Source organism: Manis pentadactyla, chromosome 12 (assembly GCF_030020395.1).
Source record: "Manis pentadactyla isolate mManPen7 chromosome 12, mManPen7.hap1, whole genome shotgun sequence".
NCBI classification, from domain to species: domain Eukaryota; kingdom Metazoa; phylum Chordata; class Mammalia; order Pholidota; family Manidae; genus Manis; species Manis pentadactyla.
Genome location: NC_080030.1, coordinates 912326 through 931859, shown reverse-complemented (window position 1 = coordinate 931859; position 19534 = coordinate 912326). Strand labels below are relative to the sequence as shown.

General features: G+C 61.1%; 2 protein-coding genes across 4 annotated transcripts; one reads left to right on the top strand and one right to left on the bottom strand.

Annotated features, from left to right (window-relative positions):
* Positions 1–1861: 1861 nt before the first annotated feature.
* Positions 1862–3868, bottom strand: LOC118914761 (neutrophil elastase-like). The gene is made up of 5 exons (XM_036889958.2): positions 3773–3868; positions 3225–3381; positions 2959–3100; positions 2262–2492; positions 1862–2127 (listed from the first exon to the last, which is right to left on the bottom strand). The coding sequence occupies exons 1-5, from the start codon at positions 3837–3839 to the stop codon at positions 1927–1929; spliced, it is 798 nt and encodes a 265-aa protein (XP_036745853.1). The 5' UTR covers positions 3840–3868; the 3' UTR covers positions 1862–1926.
* A 9045-nt stretch (positions 3869–12913) lies between these two features.
* Positions 12914–19524, top strand: PLPPR3 (phospholipid phosphatase related 3). 3 transcript variants are annotated; one of them, XM_057489570.1, is made up of 8 exons: positions 12914–13541; positions 13857–13956; positions 16877–16948; positions 17136–17274; positions 17358–17553; positions 17646–17703; positions 17774–17947; positions 18162–19524. In XM_057489570.1, the coding sequence occupies exons 2-8, from the start codon at positions 13882–13884 to the stop codon at positions 19512–19514; spliced, it is 2067 nt and encodes a 688-aa protein (XP_057345553.1). In that variant the 5' UTR covers positions 12914–13541; positions 13857–13881; the 3' UTR covers positions 19515–19524. The 3 variants fall into 3 exon arrangements, with proteins under 3 accessions (XP_057345553.1, XP_036745754.2, XP_057345554.1); XM_036889859.2 differs by having other exon boundaries at positions 12915–13541; positions 16877–17062; XM_057489571.1 differs by lacking the exons at positions 12914–13541; positions 13857–13956 and adding an exon at positions 17035–17062 and having other exon boundaries at positions 16922–16948.
* The last annotated feature ends 10 nt before the right edge of the window (positions 19525–19534 follow it).

Genomic DNA, 19534 nt, shown 5'->3' with positions numbered 1-19534 from the left:
ACAATTTGACTTTCAACCAGTGGTGTGTGAGGGTTCCAGTTTCACCACATCTTCACCAACACGTCTTATTGTCTGTCCTTTTGATTATAGCTATTCTGGTGGGTTAAGTAGTTCTCACTGTAGTTTTTATTTCCATTTTCCTAAAGACTGATGTTGAGCATCTTCTCATGTGCTTATTGGCCTTCCTATATCTTCTTTGCTAAAATGTCTATTAAAATCTTTTGCTTACTGTTTAGCTGCGCTTCTTGTCTTATTATTATTGAGTTGTAAGTGTTCTTTTTTTTTTAAATTAAGGCATCATTGATATATACTGTCTCATGCCGCCATCATTAATCTCCCTTGGTGGCTTTTCCCTCACCAGACGCCCCCACTGGGGCCCCAGACTCAGCCCGGTGTCTCAGTGGTCCTTTCGCCAATCAGGTGTCACTCCAGCCAGTATCTCAAAGCTGCCTCCGGTGGGTCAAGCTCAGATCACATGCCCCTTCCCAAACCAATCACTGAGAAAACAGCAGGTTCTGATGAGCAGAACCTGGGTCACACAGTCCTCTGTAATGTGGGAATGGCGGTCAGCATCTCGTGAACCTGCAGGGGTCTGGGACCAGAAGCTTGGGATCAATCACTGGGACAATGAAGATATTTTCCCCTTCACTTTTCTTTTTACTGTGAGCTATTTCATACATACAGAGAAGAATAAAAAACAATGTAAGAAATGTGATGTGTTAGATCCTAGTATGTTTCCTTATTAAAATCAGAAACCCTGAACCAAAGCCCATTAGGATATGGAGCCCATACTATGTAAGAGTGTTAGAAATGGCAGCAAAATTTGGAAATGCAAGACAGGTCAATAAATAACCCTGAACATCCCCAGACACTGTGCGGTCAAGTGGAAAAAGCCTTTGTAGGGCACCAGGTGGACTTCCCAAGCAGCTGGCATTTGAGGGGATTGCTGTCCAGGGAACGAACCATGACAGGTGAGGGTCTGCCTCTGGTTTCTCCTTCCCTTGGGGACAGAGGGGACGTGAGAGAGCTGTGTCCCCACCTCGTGGTATGTGTGGAGGGAAGGTGCCTGAGTTTAGGTGTCTCATTTATCTGCTTCCTTGGACAAAATTTTCCTCCTCCACCGTCAGACTGCTAAGCCACATGATGGCAGAGGCTGTGTCGGATGTGGTCCCTGCCTGTGTCCCCAGAGGGCTCCTTCCTGGGCTCTGGGAGACATAAGAGGCACACCGGCCAGTCACCTCCCCTGCTGCTCTGTCCTGTGGAGGCACAGCCTTGGGAGACATCTGCCTGGCCCCTCCCCTCTCCCCCCATGGAAGCCAAAGGCTGGGGAGCTGGCCAACAGCTAGTCTCCGCACCCACTCAGCATGGCAGCACCTTACTCCTCCCTACAGGGAAGCTGAGGCTCAGAGACTGTGAGCAAGTTGCCCGGAGTCCCGGAGCTGGGACCCGAATGCAGGCTCTGGAGATGGCTCCGCACCTCCCTGTCCCTTCGCTTTCTCGTCCGTCAAAGCGGGCTGGGAGAGGACCTGCCTCGAGGGCTGGAGAGAGGGCCAGGTGAGCAGCCGCTTGCAGACTCACAACGGTTCCCATACCTTGTAAACACTCAGTGTCCCGTCTATGCTGCTTTGGGTTCTCACCACCACCCGCAACACTACTTCACTCACGTGAACGTCCGTTTTGCAGGAGGGAAACCAGAAATGGCAACCGGCATCCTGCTGCGGAGGGTGGGGAAGGGACTTTAGCCCAAGGCCCTGGATTTTGCCGCCACCTGGTGGCAGCGTACTCACACGATGCCCAAGACACCTCCTGACTACTTTCAATACCCAGGAGCACAACCGACAAGCACTGGCCCACATTCTACAAAACAGGGAGGGTTTTTATTGTGTGAGGGGTTGGCTACTGCAGCGTGCGAGGGGGCAGCCCTTTTCAGCGGATCCTGCTAGCGGGGTCCCTGGGATGCATTGGAGGCCGGTCGCTGTGGCGGCGGATGATGGAATTGATCCAGTTTGCATACTGAGCGACAGGAGCAAAGGCGTCTGGGTAGAACCCGGAGCCGCAGCCTCCCCGGATGAAGGAGTCAATGCCCTGGATCAGCCCGTTGCAGACCAGAGGCCCTCCAGAGTCCCCCTGCGGAGCCAGACAAGGTCGGGACACTAGGCTTCCAGGGCCTCCTGCCCCCTCCGCCCTTCGGGGTTGGGAAGTCCTCCTGGGGTCTGGCTGCACTCCTGGGCCGGGGCTTGGGGGGGACACAGGGTACGTACAAAGCAGATGCCAGCCTGCCGGCGCGGCACCAGGGTGCACACATTCATTTCACGGCAAAGGACGGTCACCACGGTCACGTTGAGCTCCTGCAGGATTCTGGGCGGTGGCTGGTCATTGCCCAGCCGGCCCCAGCCCATGGCCAGGCACCGCACCCCGCTTCCCACTCCTTGATTCTGGGCTGGCAGCCGGGCCACCCGCACGTTGGCATTGATGGTGGCTGACCCGTTAAGCTGCGGCGGAAGGGACAGAGTGCTGAGTGTCATGTAGGGCTGTAGGCGACAACTCTCCCCTCTCTGGGCCTAAGTTTCCCCATCTGAGGCTCCACCGTGGTTCTGGAATCTCGTGGAGCAAGATGACCACCCTGCAACACGCACCCACCCTGACCCTCAGGTTCCCCATCTGTACAGCAGTCGGGAAGGGGGAGTCCCTCCAGTCTGAAGGTGAGTGGGGAATTTTGCCCCATTTCACAAAGACAGGGACTGTCCCTGCCCTCAGCCACAGGGTACAGATAACAAGTTTGTTGATGGACAGCTGTTCAGAGCTTCCCATTCACCTCATTGAACCTCTGAGTGGCCCTGCGGGTGGGGTTTGCTTCCCAGGTCACAGAGCTGGACACTGTACAGAGAGACGACTGCCATTCGAGCCGGCACTCAACTGCCCGCCCAGGTCCCCCCCCCTGCCCTGCTGTCCTCACACCTGGAGAATCACAATGTCGTCTGTCAGCTTCGAGGGGTCGAAGCCATTTTCAAAGACCCGCTCGATGGCGAATGTCTGCCGAGTGGACTCGCGCTGCCCCAGGTCGTGAGCCCCCAGCACCGCCACCACCGACCGGAAGTTTCTGCCGTTGGGGAGGGACGGGACATGACTCGAAGTGACCCCACAGGCCCAGGACAGGCCCTGGGGGAGACCGCAGGGGTCTGAACTGAGGGTCTGGGACCGGAAGGCGCTCCTGGGTGACTCACTGGCCATCCACGCAGTGTGCGGCTGACATGATGAACCTCGGGGCGATCAGCGTTGCGCCACAGAAGTGGCCTCCACGCAGCTGCAGGGACACCATGAAGGGCCATGCATGCGGCTGGGCCTCCCGGCCGCCCACAATCTCCGAGGCCAGCGCAGAGCCTGAGGACACATGGCGGGGTGTGGTGAGGGCTGTGGGGAGCCCCAGCCCCAGGCCAGGCAGCCCTGGACCTCCCGCCAGGAACCCACGGGGTCGGCCGGGGCTCTCAACGTGCCTCTGGCCTGGATGAGGCTCAGAGGATGGGGGCAGGAGTGGGGGGCTCTGCAAACCCCTGCAGGGCCCAGCTAGGTCTGGGCTCAAGGGACATGGCGTCCCCAGGTGGTGACCCCCATTCAGGCCCCAGCCTCACCCCTGGCAACCGCAGTCTCCTCCTCTGGAAAGGGGTTTCTTCATTCCCGTGGTCCCATCCCCATGGGGATGAGGGTCCAGGGCAAGTGGAAAGACGGAAACAGACACCCAGGGACAGACGGATGGACGTGTGACCCCACTCACCACCCAGCAGCATGGCCAGCAGGACGGGGGTGAGGGCAGGGGTGGGGGGTCTGTGGCTCCAGGTCATGGTCGGGCGGGTGCTTGGTGTCTCGGCTCCCGTGCCACCTGCCCCTCTTATAGCCCCCAGTCCCGAGGCCGTTGCAGTTGCCCCACGGTGGGGCCACTTCCTCTCCACAGCCTGGGACATGGGGGACGAGGGGCAGGTGATTGAAGAAGGGCAGGAGGGAGGTGGCATGCAAGGGGCTGGAAGGGCTCCAGTAGGGCTACCAGATAAAACGCACACATTAGGGCCACGCAACTCATTTTATTCATAAACAGGTTTTTTAAGTATGAGTATGTCCCAAATATACCACCACAGATATACTCATTTAAAAAGCCAGTCTCACTTGGCATTCAAATTTAACCAGGCATTCTATGTTTTCTCTAAATCTGGCAGCCCTAGCCTCTAAGGACTTTGGCCAGACCCACCACATGCCTCGGTTTACCCAGGGTGCTGTAATAATGAACTCTGGTGCACCCAGCTCTGCCTTAACATTGTGCAGGGGTGGCGGAGGGGCTGCTGGGTCCCCATTAGAGATGGGAAACTGAGGCACAGCAAGGGCCTCCCCAACGTGTTCCCTCCCACGTGAATGGCCGACAGCTGGGGTTTGAGCCCATTTGAATTGTAATTTGCTGTCCACCTGGCTGAGCCTCGAGCCTCCCTTTTGGGGTCTGGCCTTCCAACCTCTGTTTGGTTGCCCCTTACAACAGGGAACTCACTCCCACCCGGGCCAGTCAGTCTCCTCTCGGAAGGAGCCCCTGCCCCCACCCCACCTTTCTGAGCTTCACCAAACCCCAACCCCATGACCCCTGTTCCCCTCCCCGCCTTCCCGGGTATGCTCCAGCTGCAACGGCCAAAGCCCAGGCTGTTGCAAGAGAGGCGACGTTGTCCCAGTTGGGAGCAAGTTTCAGGGAGGTGGCCAACAGATCCCCCTGCAGGCACGGGCGGGCGGGGGTGCTGGGGCCAGGCTGGAGTCTGGCTTGTCCCTGGGCCCCTACATATGTGGGCGGTGACTAGCGAGCCCCCATCTCTGCAGGGAGGAGCCCGCCATGAGCAGGTGCTTGGTGCTTGCATCTAAGTGTTCAGTGCACGTGGCAGCTGCCGTGTACCCAGCCCCTGTGCAGTGCAGAAGGCCACGTCTCTGGGGATGTGGCTCTGGCGGGGAGGCCAGATTGAACCAAAGTTGCACTTAGTGGGCACCACCTGTATATATACTATGCTTGCAGGTGTAGTGGATGAGTGTGTGGGCTCTGGGTTCACACCCCAGTGTGCCCACTTGCCCGCTACATCGCTTCACAGCCCTCTACCTCAGTTTTCTTGTCTGTAAAATGGAAGTTGTAGCAAGAGGCTCCATCGCAGGACCTTGTGTCGAGGGTGAAGTGGTAAAATGAATGAACATTTGTAAAATTCTTAGATAAGAAACAGCTGCCCCTGAGGGCTTGTTAGCCCTTCACCACGTCCAGGAGGGCAGGGCGGTGATTGCCTTGCGGGTAGGGCTGGGAAGGACTGATGAGTGATCAGAGCAGCTGGCCTGGGATCAAGAATGTAAGATGTGCGCACATGACCTGAGTGACACACCACAAGAAAATCATGCTACGAGTGTGTTTTCCCACTGCTGGAGCCCTGACCCATAGGGAGCGGCCCCCAGCAACTGACACACCTTCCCCGACCGCCTCTGGGACGCCTCATGCCCCTGAGTCCCTCTGCTGAGCACCCTGTTGATTATTCCTGCGGTTCTGTGGTTCCCTGACTCCCAACAACCAGGCCAACACAGCACATCCCGGACCCCCCATCCTCTACGCTGCCCCCCGTCAATCCCAGGGTCTGATCTTAGTTCTGAAGAACTTTCCTCTGAGTCATTCACACATATGAGCCCAGAGAAAACACCCAGGGCTGGGTTTTTCTGGGTCTTTCTGTTCCCATCAATGGGCTCAATCAACAACCCCTAACCTCATTTACTCCAGAGGCCGGGCACCAAAAAGTCCTCCTGGGCTTTTTATAGAAACCACTTCCCTGCCTTGGGCCCCTGGGAAATACAGGGAATTCCCAGCATCCCCTTGACATCTGTCAGCACACACTTCCCAGGGTCTTGCACGTGCCCGCTGTGGGCCCTGCTGCTGCCGTACATCCGTACACCTCTTCCTCTGGGGCGTTTGGCTGCAGTGCGTGGGTTGAAAACGGGGGGGGGGGGGGGGGGGAGGCTGGGAGTTTTCCTACTTGCACAAATGGGCACACTGCCACCAGGTGGCGGCACAGTAAGTCAGTAAGGAAAGGACTGGCGTGCCCCTTGAGCACACCGGCCCCCGTCTCTGAGCCTTGATTGCCCCATTCCCAGCTGGCCAGTGACCCGCCTTCTTCCCAGCCTCAGGCTTCTCCTGCAGGCCCTCCTCCCCAGTCCGTTTTGGTGGCCCTGCAAGCCCCAGACCCACCGCCTCCCTGACCCGCTCCCCTGCCCAGCCCCTTGCCCGGCTGCATTCCAGCCACACCAGCGGAGCTTGTCCATATCCAGCAGCTGTGCACACACGGCGCCCCAGCCTGGCAGCCCTTCTCCTTATGTTCCTACTCACGCATGGGCAGTCAGATCGGGCATTGTTTCCTCCTCCAGGAAGCCTCCCTAATTGCCTTTCTGCCTCTCCCTTGTCGCACAAGGAGCCCCACAGGCCCCGAGCACCCCAGAGCTGGATACGGCATCCTCACCCTCGAGGGCCAGGGTGGGGATCCTTGGACAGGGAAACGCCTGGGGTGACTCCATTTTCCAGACGAGAAAACTGAGGCCCAGGGTCACACAGACAGAGCTGGATTAGAATCCTCGTCCGTGGGCGCTGGGGCCTGGGACCCACTGTGACCCCAGCCCCCCTGCCAGCCTCCAGACCTCTGCTCCAACCCCTTCCCACCCGGGTGCTGGGGACCCTCTGCTGTTCTCCCCAGCATCTCCCCACGTGGGAAGCAGGGACAGGAGCCGGAGCCAGGGGGACGGTTTCAGATTTAGGTGATGTCACCAGGGGGCTGGGCATCTGGCTGCTGGGCTCTGAGAGCCCCATGGGGGGCGTCATGGGGTTGTCCAGCAGCACGGGTGGGGAAGAGGCCCTGATCTGCCTCTGCCTAAAGTTCCGCATTAGGGCCTGTTGACCGACCGGCCTCAGCACCCGGGGGTCTGTGAGAGGGGGCCTTGGGGGCTTCTCAGCCTGGAGAGAGTCCAGTCCACACAGGAGTCGGGGAAACAGGGAAGAAGTCAGGTCCTGGCGGCGGGTATGTTCCCGGGTCGGGGAGTCTACACCCAGGAGGATGGTGGTGTTGATTGAGGGCCACCCGAGTCCCCTGGGAGGGGTGGAGACAGGTCGGGCAGTCACCCAGGACATGGCTACTGGGGGCTGCCTAATGCCACTCCGGGTTCAAATGCTTCCCGTCGGGGATTGTCTTTGAGAGGTGTGGATGGGAGAGGGAGATGAGGCCATGCCGGAGGACAGTGGGCGCTGATTGGCCTCCTGCTATCTACCTGGACCTCTCCATTCTGGCTGTGGCCCTGGAACGAGGCTGGGCAGGCCACCCACTCTTCCCTGGGGTGGGGAAGCCCCCAGACCCACAAGGGCGCCGGGTGCAAATGACAGAAGTGCCTGCTCTGCCCTCCCATCACCTGCTGAGCCCAGGTGGGGGGCTACACAGCCACCAGCTGCTCCATGGGGAGGAGGTGGGGCTCAAACTCCAGCCTCCCACCTTCCCTGAGGCCCTGGAACCCTCTGCTGCGGGCGGCCCCCACCTCTTGGGAATCCCTCGGCCATCTGACTGTGGTGAGGGCTGTTGACAGCGGTGTCATGGACATGGGCAAAGCAGATGCCATTGGGGTGGGCAGCAAGTGTGGGCACACCCTGCAGCCAGCACAGCAAGGAGACCATGGTGACCCAGCTCCTCCAGGCCCCAGGGCGATGGCCTGTGGGTGCCTGGGTGACCCCAACCCACAGCCACTCACTGGGGCAGAGCGCGGACGGGTGGGCAGTGAGACTGTCTCCGGGCCCTGCAGCCACCCCTGCCCCAAGCCCCCAGCGAGTCCCTTCTAGGCCTTTGCACATGCTGTTCCCTCTGCCTGGCACCCCCACCCACCCTCAGGCTGTACCTTGGAGGTCACCTCCCTGAGGGTCCGACCCCGACGGACCCTCCAAACCTGGCTGGACTCAGTTTTACATTCCATGATGCCACCCAGCCTTGGTTTCCTTTCTCTTAGTGGGAATGATAAAATCCTTTACAGGGATTAAATTACCAAATACAGACAAGAGTGTAATAGACTGTCAGCTGGTGAACAGAGGCACGCACGTCCACCCACACATGGAGCACCACGCAGCCACAAAAAGGAGCGGAGCCCCGCCACACGCTGCATGTAGACTGTGAACCCACGGTGCTCAGAGAGACGCCAGGCACACAGGCCACGTGGGGAGTGACCCCCTTTCTGTGACATGTCCACAACAGGTGGATCCAATGAACGTGGGCTCGTGGGTGCCTGGGGATGGGGAGGGGGTGCGGGGGACTGCTAAGGGGACAGGGTTTCTTTTTGGGGTGATGGAATGTGAAATATATTTCAGTAAAGCTTTAACCAAAAGAAACACCCGCGGCCCGCCAGATAAATCACCCCCATGTCCCCTCTCAGTGCTCTGCTTCAGGCCAGCATCACACGAAGGCCTGGGGTCAGGGGGCAGGGGCTTAGCGTGGTTGGAGGGTCCCGAGGCTCGGGATGGTGGGGAGCCCTGGGGGAGCCCTCTGGGGCCTCTGAGGGTTTGGGCTGGTGGGCAGAGGGGAAGCGGGAAGCCCGAGGGGGTTGAAGCTGGGGGGACCCTCTGTGGGGTCGGGTGGTGGGCAGAGGGGAAGCAGGACCAGGAAGCTGTGGCCTCAGCCCCTTCCCGCTCCAACGGTGGGTGGTGCAACAGGTAACGGCTGTGGGGCCAGGAAAGCAGGCCGGGGCGGGTGGGGGCCGGCCGGGGGGTCCCCCCAGCATGGCGGGAAAGAGCGGGAGGCTCAGCATCTCAGTGTCTCTGGCCCCGCCCCGCTTCCTCTCCTGTCCTTAGAAAAACGCTCCGTTTCCCACTGTGTCAGTACTGGGGTACTCTGCGCTGGCGACCCCAACCCCCATCGGACCTCAGCTTCTCTGCCTGAACAGTGAGTAGGCAGTGCTGTGACCAACCTCAGTTCCGGGGGTGGGGGGGTCCGTGGGACCAGCTGGGATTCCTGAGCCACCGACATGTCTCTGTCTCCCCAGCAGTGAAATGGGTTCATGAGAACATCACAAACCTTGGAGGCTGGTCGGCTTGGGTGAGTGCCGGGGGCTTCTGGGGACAGGAGGTCGCACTGGGGGCATCCAGGTTCAAGACGTGGGTTACAGGGCCCCCCATAGGCCACCATGCCATGCAACTCTGCACAGATGCTGGCGCCTCTGAACCCCAATCCTCAGCTGCATGATGGAGAAGTAAGTCCCCAACCCAAAAACAAACGGACATTTTTGTGGGCTGCTTGGTGCACCAGCCAGCCGACAAGAAGGTGTCTCCCCCGCCACATACACACTGTTCTGCCCCATGTCTGAGGGTCTCCATGTTTCCACTGTCCCATGAAGACCCCTCCAGTCAGTGAACGGAAGTGCCCAGACCTGCTACACAGCTGAATAATACTCCCCTGGTGGGTGAACTAGTTTGTGCATTTTGTGGTCTCCTGATGGGAAACCCTGACCGTTTGCTGTCTCTTTTCCTTCTAGCCACATGGCAGGAACTGCCCCTGCACCCTCCTTGCCTGGGCAGTAAACCCCCACGGGAGGCTCCACTGCCTCAGATGCCCCTAGATCCGTCCCTGTCCAGTTTCCCTCCCACCAGGCAGACGCCCACCATGTCCTCACACAGCAGCCCTTAGGCACACCCCACAGACCCGAAAAAGGGTACATCCCAGCAAGGTTGGTCACATCCGTCATACAACCAGCCAGGGTGTCTCCACATCGCCAAGAGCCTTTGTGTTCCTTTGCTGTGAACTGTTTTTTTGTTGTTTTATGATCGTCATCTCAAGACATAATTTCAAATTCTCAGTTATTACAAAATCTGGTAATATTAACTCATCTGTGGCATCCAGTGCATCATCACTATGTTTGTGTGTGTGAACTGTTTACATCCTTTACCTGGTTTTTTTTACTACTGGGATGCTTTTTTTAAAATTGATTTTAGGTGCTCTTTATATATTACATGTATTGTGATTATATGTTATTATATATTTTGCATATTTAAAAATATATAATACATAGTAATATATAATAAATAATGATAGATTTCACCTTTTATTTTAGTAAAATTTCTTAGTATAATAAACTATAATATTTAGCATATCATTATACTTACGTTTTATATATTGTTTTTATATCATACTTATTATTCAATGTTTGTATTTCAGCTCTTTCTATCTTAGGCACATCAGCCTTCAGTGATTCAAACAGCAAATCAAATTTTGCCATTTTCTCATGTGCCTTTTGACTCTGCTGCACAGTATACTGGATTCTCGACCCAAAGGAGAGGTGATTAAGAGGGTCAGGTATGTCACAGACTTATGCTCAAAGCCCACAGTGGCTGTGTGACCTCGGGTGAGTAACTCAGCCTCTCTGAGCCTTGGTGCCCCTCTTTAGGTGGAGACGACAGCCCCAGGTTCTCAGGGCCAGGAGCGAAGGCCCTGTGGGGTGGATGCCACCAATGTTTGCTAACTCCCTCCCCCCGGAACTCCCGCAGAAGTCAGACTCAGAGGAAAGAAAGGATTCTTTCCTAGGGCCCAGACCATGCAGGCTGGGGCAGGGGAGCCGGCCCGGAGGTGTGGTGGGTAGGGTCTGTGGGAGGTTGCAGACCCCCCCACGGGCTTGGTGGGGGTTCCCCAGGGGTTCCTTGGGCCAGTTTGGGACAGAATTGATCCAATCTCGGAGTAGTACCACGCAGGTGAAGAAGTTGGGGCCACATCACAAGATTCCAGGCCAGAGGCCACACCAGGTGCCTCTTTACAGATGCGGTAAGTGTCCCCATCACCCTGGGTGGGCAGCAGGCCAGCCAGGGCACCCCCAGGCCCAGCCCCCTGCTCCTCTCCCACCTTGGTCTGGCTGACCTTTACTGGTAGGGGTCCCAGATGCCTCCAGGAACTTCCTGACACCCCCAGACTGGGTCACCTCCTGGGGTGACCCCAATGTCCTGTGTGCACCCCTATCTTGATAGACATCTGACTGCCCCCAGACATAGGGTCTGGGGGTTCCCAAAGGGCGGGCCTGCTCTGTCCCATTCCCCACTGTCTCTCCAATCCCCCGCACAGGACTTGGCACACGGTGTTTAATAAATACTGCTTCTCATGAAGCTAAGATGCTCGAATGCTGGAAACATCCAATTCCAGCTCCCAGGAACCTCATCCTGGACTGGCTTCCTCCTGCCACGGGGACCCACGCCGCGTGCCTCCAGGCGCCGCCCTGGCCAGTGAGGACCCCAGTGTGCGCAGTGTTGGGGCGACTCTGTTATGCCATCATAACAGAACATCTAGAAACAACTTCAGCGGGAGGTAGACAAGCAGACTGCGGTCCATGTTTGTACTTCGCTGTATGACTTAAGCCATCCGAGGGAATGAGGAGGCCCCGTATACCCCAGGCTCCATACACACGGCTCCCCTCTCCCCTAGACCCTCAGGCTGTCGCCGCCCGCAGCCCGCAGATTGTGCTGGGACGTCATAGTCTGTCTCCGGCTGCCTCGGGCCCTAGGCCCCCAGCACCACCCTGGCAATTGCGGGGGTTCTTAACGGTGACTGGGTCAGAGGAGGAGCACCAGCCCTGGGGGTGGGCACGTGGAAACCATCTGGTGGGTCCTCAGAAAGTTAGATGCAGATTTAGAATTACCATGTGGTCTGGCCACTCCACTCGCGGGTCACTGCCCAAGAGAACTGGAGACAGGGGCTCAAATACTTGGTCACACATGCCCACGGCAGCAGGATGTCACAGCGGCCACAAGTGTTCACGGACGCGTGAGTGGGACACACACACAGGTCTCGCACACGTAGTACCACACAGCCAGAAGGCGTGAGTCCTGACACAAGCTACACAAGGATGGGCCCCAAGCCCTCACCGCTGGGCTCAGGCGTGGTCCCCACGGGCCCCAGGGGCAGGCCTCATAACCCTGCCCTCCCCAATCCCTTCCGGCCTTCTGCCCTCCTAAGGCCCCGACTCTCTGTCCACCCCTTCCTCTTCCCCGTGGACCAGGCCTGCCGTCTTGGCCAGAGCACAGCAGGAGAGAAGAGAGAGATTACAGGTCCACCCCTTCCCAGTTGGGTGACCTCAGGGTCCGCTCTCTGGGCCTCAGCTTCCCCATCTGGGCAATGTGGTGGGGCAGGCATAGCCCGCCGCCACAGAGCTGTGGTGGGCGTCGAGTGGGCTGATTTGCGTAAGAGGTTTTGAGTGGCATAAGCTGTGCACACCCCCTATGCCTGCTCTGAAGTCCCCCATGGCTCCCTAGCGCCCCAGGCTAAAGCTCAGGGCCCCCAAGCCGGGCAATGTGCCCGCAGCCAGGCCTTGCCCCGTCTCCACCACGGGGGACCATCCCTGATCCTGAGATTCTCCCACACCCTCCCCAGACCCCTGGGCCATCATGAGGGTCCCCCAAAGAGCCCCCAAGAGCGATTGCCCCATCTTCCACTCCCCTTCCTGCCCCCCATGGTCACCTTTCAACACCAGGATTCCCAACCACGACCCAGGCTTCACGCCTGCTGTCAGGGGAAACCGAGGCCCGGCCCCCCACTGGGCATCAGGAGGCAGGACCCGCAGCCCTGGTATGCCCAGCACGGCGGGGCCTTGGAAGGACAGCTCACTATGCCCATTTACCAGAGAGGAAACCCGAGGCCCCAGTGGGGTCTGAATCCTGTTTACAAAACGGGCAGGGCCGAGTCTCTTCAAACAAGAGGCGCCAAAGCCAGGAAGGGGGTGAAGTGTGAGGGGCCGAGTGGGAATAAAGACTGGGAGGCACTCAGCCGATGCAGCTCATCTGTGTAACCCCGACTGGACGCTTAACTGTGGGATAGACCGTCAGGCTCTGTCTCCGCTCCCAGGGGCTCCCCAGTGACCGCGCCTGGTATACAGTAGGTGCTCAGGAGATGGCGACTACGCGAACGGGGTAAAATCCTGCCATTTGGGGCCCTGGAGACCTTGGCAGTGATTTACGTTCCCGGGACTCAGTTTCCCCGCTGGTAAAACGAGAGGTCGGCCAGTCCCTACACCACGTGGCTGGGCGCGGTGAAGACGGAACGCCTGCGAAAAGGTTCGGTAGGCTCACTGCGGGGACGCCCCCTGCCGCCCCCACACCCCCACACCCGGGCCGTGCGCCCGCCAACCCGCGGGAGGAGGGGGGCGCTGGGCGCGCGCAGGGGCGCGGACGCGCCTCTATTGTCTCCCGAGGGCTCGGCGCCCTGGGCGCTCGCCGTGGAAACTCGCGCTGGCTCGCGGCGGGCACCCGGGAGGGCGACGGCGGCGCGGAACCGGGGGGACCCCCCAATCCCCACCCCCAGCCTGCGCGCCCGAGACCCCCAAGAGCGGGGGCTGCACACGGACGCGCGCCGCGCCCCCGGCCCGCCGAGACAAAGAGCCCCCGCCCCGCGCGCGCCACCGGGCCCCCTCCCCGCCGTCCTCGGCCCCGCCTGTGCGGAGGGGCGCGCTTTGTGGCCGCCGCCAGCTCCGCCCTCCGAGCGCCCGCGCGCCAGGTGAGGTGCCTGCGGCGCCGCGCCAGACCCCACCCTTCCCCCGGCTCCGGACCCTCGGCCGCCCGGAGATCGAGCGGCCAGGCCGGCCCCGCCCTCGGCCGAGCCCCCTCCCGACACCCCAATCCGCGGGGTGGGGGCGCCCGCAGCCGGGCTGTCTGGGCGGGCCGCGGGGGCGTCCTCCGCCCCAGCCCCAGTTTCCCCGGCTCTTGCGCATCCTGCCTGGCCCGCCCCTCCCCTGCAGGCGCCGGGCCCCGGGGTCCCCCCCCGGGCTCAGCCTGCGCCTCCCTGCCTCCGGCGCGGCTTTGTCTCCTCCAGCCAGGCCTGTGGCTCCCGCGGCACCATGATTTCCACCAAGGAGCAGAATAAAACCCCGAAGGACAGCATGACGCTTCTGCCCTGCTTCTACTTCGTGGAGGTGAGTGGGGGGCACGGGGGTGGGGGGCGCGCTGCTGGGGGCCGGGGCAAAGGCCTCAGTTACACCGGCCCTCGGAGACCCCACGCGGAGGGACAGGGCCGGCACAGCTCAGGTCAGCATCGGGTGGGGGACAGCAGGTGCCTGGGAGTTGGGGGTCAGGGGAGTTGGGCCCTGCAGGTCGAGTAGGAGTCTCAGGGGCGCGGCCGGCTGTTGCGGGCTGCAGAACCATCCGGGGCAGCTGCTGGGAGGTGGGACCTTCAGCCGGGGGTACAGGTCACTAGCTCACTGGAGGGGCTGGAGCAAGGCGCTGGGGGCCGTGAGGGGTGGCGGTAGGGCCCTGTCTTCCTCCAGCATTTGGGCTCTGAAGCCTGAGGATCTGAATTCAAGTCCCTGGTGTGCTGAGAGGGAGGCTGATACACGTGCCCTAAGCTCTCTGATACAACAGGCCTGGCCCGTGGGGTGGGGGTGGGGGGCGTTATGAGTGTTTAAAAATCAAAAGATGATAACCAGGGCCCCCTGGCACAGACTAAGCGCTGACGATGGCCCAGGGTGACACCTCCGTGCTTGGATGTTCAGCACCTGCTTTAGTGTCCCTGTAGCTACGATCCTCCTGCCTTGACAGGCCAGGAGACCCCCTCACCAGTGAGGGGCCAGGCAGGGCGTGGGTGCTGGGAGCTTGTCCCAGGCCAGTGGGTCCCTCCACAGGCAGAAAATAGGATTATTTTTTGCATTCGCACTTACATCCCAGTTATGGTAGATTATGCCTTCTCGGGTTCCGCGACCTGGGGGTACAGCCCCCACTCCTGCGCCTTTCTGCAAAGCGTTTCACACATTCAAGCCCCTCCGCCGTGTGTCCCTTCCCCGCCACCTTATGTCACAGGTATCTGCTCTGGCTTTTCCTCTGGCGTTTCCTGGTGCCACCTCCCTTGTCGTGGCTTTGTAGTGCCTCCAGCCCTGAGGCCTGTGCCCTGGTAGCTGGACCCGTGGGGGTCTCCAGGTCTTTTGTCATCTCAGACATTCCTGTGTCACTGGGAACATAAGTGACCTTATCTGCAGGATGCATCCCCGGGAGTAGAGTGCCCACTTGGGAAAGACCCCAGACTCTCCCCCTCGAGGTTGGCATTTATATGCCCATGCATGTGCCTGTTTACTCACAAGTGTGCCAGCAACGTGTGTGAGCAGTGTTTTGGATTTTAACCAGCCTGTCAGCCACAGAACCCCGTGCCAGCTCATTTGCATTTCCTTTACTGAGAGTATTATGTTAAGTGTTTTTTAAGCACACACATGCACCCCAAGACTAAGTATGCTGGCAGGACGACATGTTTGTGTATCATCTTTGTTTGGGCCTGATAAGCTCTCAGGGCTTCAGAAGCAATGAGAGATGGGTGGTGGGATTCAGAAGGAACTTAACAGACCCTTCACAGGTGGTGGGCTCCTGTGTGCGGCTCCGGCTGCCAGTTGCTTGGCATCCTGCCTTCAGTGCAGCCCAGCAGGGGGAGATGGGGCTGAGTGCTGAGGGCATGGGAGGTGCCAGACCAGGCCCAATGCCAGCGGCGATGCTGCCCTGAGACTTGCGGAGTCATGGGGGGCCCACAGACAAGAGACCTCCAACAACCCTTCTGCTGAAGGATTCCAGGTTTTTAAGATTGTGCTCGGGACCCCCAGGGGGGCCTGATGTCCACTCACCTCGCTGGTCCCATGGACAGTGGTCGTGGAAGCTCACACTGAGGGCTCCACGTGCGCCAGGCATCGAGCACTCTTAACACACTCACTCATCTGGGCCTGGGCTGCAGCCCTGGCGGGTGGCAACTTTCTCACTCCCGTTTTTGGCCAAGGAAACTAAGGCGTGGAGCCAGGATCCACGTTCAGGCAGGAAAACCACCTCATGCAACTGCCTTGGGCCTCGGGCCTGCACACAGCAGGCGCTGGGTTGTGCTCCCTGGACATGAACCTGGCCCCTGCAGACCCATCTCTGGCATTTCCCCTCCAGAAGGGGCCAGGCGCAGGCTGGGGCCCTCTCATCGCACCTGAGTCCTCATCTGCAAACAGGTGGGAGCTGCCTGAGGGGGCTGCCTGCATTCCCGGTCCCCACAGTCCCCACAGTGCCAACGCCTGCCTGGCCCCGGGGGAGGGGGTGTCTGAGTTTGCGAGCCCGGGACCAGAAGGGGTCCACAACAGGAGTCTGCTTCCGTCACAAGACCTGGAGCCGGCTCCCTGGCTGTCCGTGCTTGTGTCCGAGACTTCTAAGAGAAGCTCAGCCTTCCCGTCCGTACCCTCTGGGTGCGAGGAACATCATGTGTACTGTGTGTGCACAGCCCCCGGGGGTCACGACAGGGTGTACAGAGGGACACATGCAGGAGTGGGTGACTCTGTCCAGGGCCGTTGTGTTCTTGGGGCTGAGGAAGGTTGGCACATTGGCACGTAGGAGGGCAGGGTCCAGAGGACATAAAGCAGCGCGATGCAGATGGGTGGCCAGGGAGCGGCTCTCTTAGAAGGCTCAGGGCACCGGAGGGCTGTCCGAGGGCATCTGTCCATCCCAGAGAGGAAGAGCCCAGGAGGAGGAATGTGTTTGCTGGTTCTGGACTGGTCAGGACGGTAGAGTGGCTGGATGGGAGAATGAAGTGGTTGGGTGATGGGTGGGTGGGTGGGTGGGTGGACAGACAGATGGATGGATGGATGATGGGTGGGTGGGTGGGTAAGTCAGTGGACCGTGCACGAATCCATGAGTATAGGAATGGCTGGGCTGGCTGTCAGGGTCCGTGTGTGACACAGATGGGTGGTGGTGGCGGGTCTCTGGGAGGCGAATGAGCCGAGGCTGGTGGGCTACAGCCTGGCTTGGTGGTGCGTGGGGAGTTGGGAGGGGCCCATGGCCGTATGACCCAGGGTGAGCGTGGTGACCCTGGCGGCTGTCTCCCGGCAGCTGCCCATCGTGGCGTCCTCCGTCGTGTCCCTGTACTTCCTGGAGCTGACTGACCTCTTCAAGCCGGCCAAGGTGGGTTTCCAGTGCTACGACCGCACGCTCTCCATGCCCTACGTGGACACCAGCGAGGAGCTCATTCCTCTGCTCATGCTCCTCAGCTTGGCCTTTGCCGCCCCGGCAGCCTCGGTGAGTCCCTGGGGGCCTGGCCGGCTGCATGCCCCCGACCAGGATCCCGGCTAAGCAGGTCTCTGTTGGGCAGATCATGGTGGGCGAGGGCGTCCTGTACTGCCTGCAGTCCCGGCCGTGGGGCCGCGGCGGCCGGGATGGGGCCGAGGGCAGCATCCACGCTGGTGGCTGCAGCTTCAGCTCCTTCCTGCGGCGCACTGTGCGGTTTGTGGGTGAGTTGCCGACCGGCGTCCCGGCCCCACCTGAGCCCCAAGCACCCAGCTGCACAACCGGCCCTGACCCTTCCTCCCTGCAGGTGTCCAGGTGTTCGGCCTGTGCGCCACAGCTTTGGTGACCGACGTCATCCAGCTGGCCACGGGCTACCACGCGCCCTTCTTCCTCACGGTCTGCAAGCCCAACTATACGCTGCTGGGCACGCCCTGTGAGGCCAGCCCCTACGTCACGCAGGACATTTGCTCCGGCCACGACAGCCACGCCATCCTGTCTGCACGGTGAGCAGCCCTGCCACTGCCCTGGGCATGCCAGGAAGCCGGGGCACGAAGGCGTCCCAGAGCCATGGGGCTCACGCGGGCACCTCTTACAGGAAGACCTTCCCGTCCCAGCACGCCACGCTGTCCGCCTTTGCGGCTGTCTACGTGTCGGTGAGTTCTGTCCCCGGCCCGGGCACGCAGCGGGGCCCCGGCCACCCTGACCTGCCCACCCGTCCCCCAGATGTACTTCAACTCGGTCATCTCGGACGCCACCAAGCTGCTGAAGCCCATCCTGGTGTTTGCCTTCACCATCGCCGCTGGCGTGTGCGGCCTCACCCAGATCACGCAGTACCGCAGCCACCCCGTGGATGTCTATGCCGGCTTCCTCATCGGCGCGGGCATCGCCGCCTACCTGGTGAGGGGCTGGGGGGTTGCCCCAGAGCGCCAGGCTGGGGCTCTCACGGGCTCAGGCTGGCCGAGGTGGGGAGTGGCCCCAGGCTGGGATTTACGGCGTTGGGTAGAGGCGGGCTTTGTCCTCAGACTCCCCTGCCCCTCCAGGCCCCTGGCAGGTCTGCGCCTGGGCGGCCCCGGGTCCCCGGCCTCAGCCCCGGCCTGCATCTCACCCCCAGGCCTGCCATGCCGTGGGCAACTTCCAGGCCCCACCTGCGGAGAAGCCAGCAGCCCCGGCACCTGCCGAGGATGCGCTGCGGGCGCTGACCCAGCGGGGCCACGACTCTCTGTACCAGCAGAACAAGTCTGTGAGCACGGACGCCCTCGGCCCGCCAGGGCGGCTGGAGGGGGTGGCCCGGCCTGTGGCCCGCGATAAGAGCTCGCTGGGCAGTGTGAAGCGCGCCAGCGTGGACGTGGACCTGCTGGCCCCGCGCAGCCCCATGGGCAAGGAGAGCATGGTGACCTTCAGCCACACGCTGCCACGTGTCAGCACGCCCTCGCTGGACGACCCCGCCCGCCGGCACATGACCATCCACGTGCCGCTGGACGCCTCCCGCTCCAAGCAGCTCATCAGCGAGTGGAAGCAGAAGTCGCTGGAGGGCCGGGGCCTGGGGCTGCCCGACGAGGCCAGCCCAGGGCACCTGCGGGCACCTGCCGAGCCCATGGCCGAGGAGGAGGAGGAGGAGGAGGAGGAAGAGGAGGAGGAGGAGGAGGAGGGGGAGCAGGAGGGGGAGCACGGGGGGCCTGCCCCACCCTCGCTGTACCCCATGGTCCAGGCTCGGCCGGGCCTTGGGCCTCGAGTCATCCTCCCGCCACGGGCTGGGCCGCAGCCCCTGGTGCACATCCCTGAGGAGGGGGTGCAGGGAGCCGGCCTGTCCCCCAAGAGCAGCACGGCTGTGCGGGCCAAGTGGCTGATGATGGCCGAGAAGAGCGGGGCCGCCGCAGTCGCGGCCACAGCCCCCACCCAGCCCCGTGTGGCCAACCCGCCACGGCTGCTGCAGGTCATCGCCATGTCCAAGGCGCCGGGCGGGCCAGGCCCCAAGGCGGCTGAGACAGCCTCCTCCTCCAGCGCCAGCTCCGACTCCTCGCAGTACCGGTCACCCTCGGACCGCGACTCCGCCAGCATGGTCACCATTGACGCACACGCGCCGCACCACCCCGTGGTCCACCTGTCCGCGGGGAACGGGCCCTGGGAGTGGAGGGCCGCGGGTGGTGGGGCGCAGGGAGTGGAGGGCGAGGGTGGCTATGAGCTGGGCGACCTGGTTCACAGCTTCAGAGGGCCCAAGCCACAGGGTGTGTCTCCCGGCTCATCGGTCAGCGACCTGGACCAGGAGGAGCTGCGGTTTGGGACCGTGGCCACTGTCAACCTGGCCACAGGCGAAGGGCTGCCCCCGCTGGGCCCAGCTAGCCGGGAGTCAACACTGCGGCGCCAAGCAGGTGCCCTGGTGTTGGGCGAGCGTGAGGCCCCAGGTGAGGGGGCACCGGGGAGTTACTACCGGAAGGTGCAGGTCGCCCGCAGGCTCCAGGACTGAGGCCCATGGAGGCGGGTGGG

Excerpts from the sequence above, each read along its gene's own strand:
- LOC118914761 (XM_036889958.2), bottom strand. The coding sequence starts at position 3,839 with ATGACCTGGAGCCACAGACCCCCCACCCCTGCCCTCACCCCCGTCCTG. Across the intron at positions 3,101-3,224 it reads GCACACTGCGTGGATGGCCA|AAACTTCCGGTCGGTGGTGG; the intron begins GTGAGTCACCCA and ends CCCCAACGGCAG. Across the intron at positions 2,128-2,261 it reads GGCAGGCTGGCATCTGCTTT|GGGGACTCTGGAGGGCCTCT; the intron begins GTACGTACCCTG and ends CTGGCTCCGCAG.
- PLPPR3 (XM_036889859.2), top strand. The coding sequence starts at position 13,882 with ATGATTTCCACCAAGGAGCAGAATAAAACCCCGAAGGACAGCATGACG. Across the intron at positions 17,554-17,645 it reads CACGCCATCCTGTCTGCACG|GAAGACCTTCCCGTCCCAGC; the intron begins GTGAGCAGCCCT and ends CACCTCTTACAG. Across the intron at positions 17,704-17,773 it reads TTGCGGCTGTCTACGTGTCG|ATGTACTTCAACTCGGTCAT; the intron begins GTGAGTTCTGTC and ends CCCGTCCCCCAG.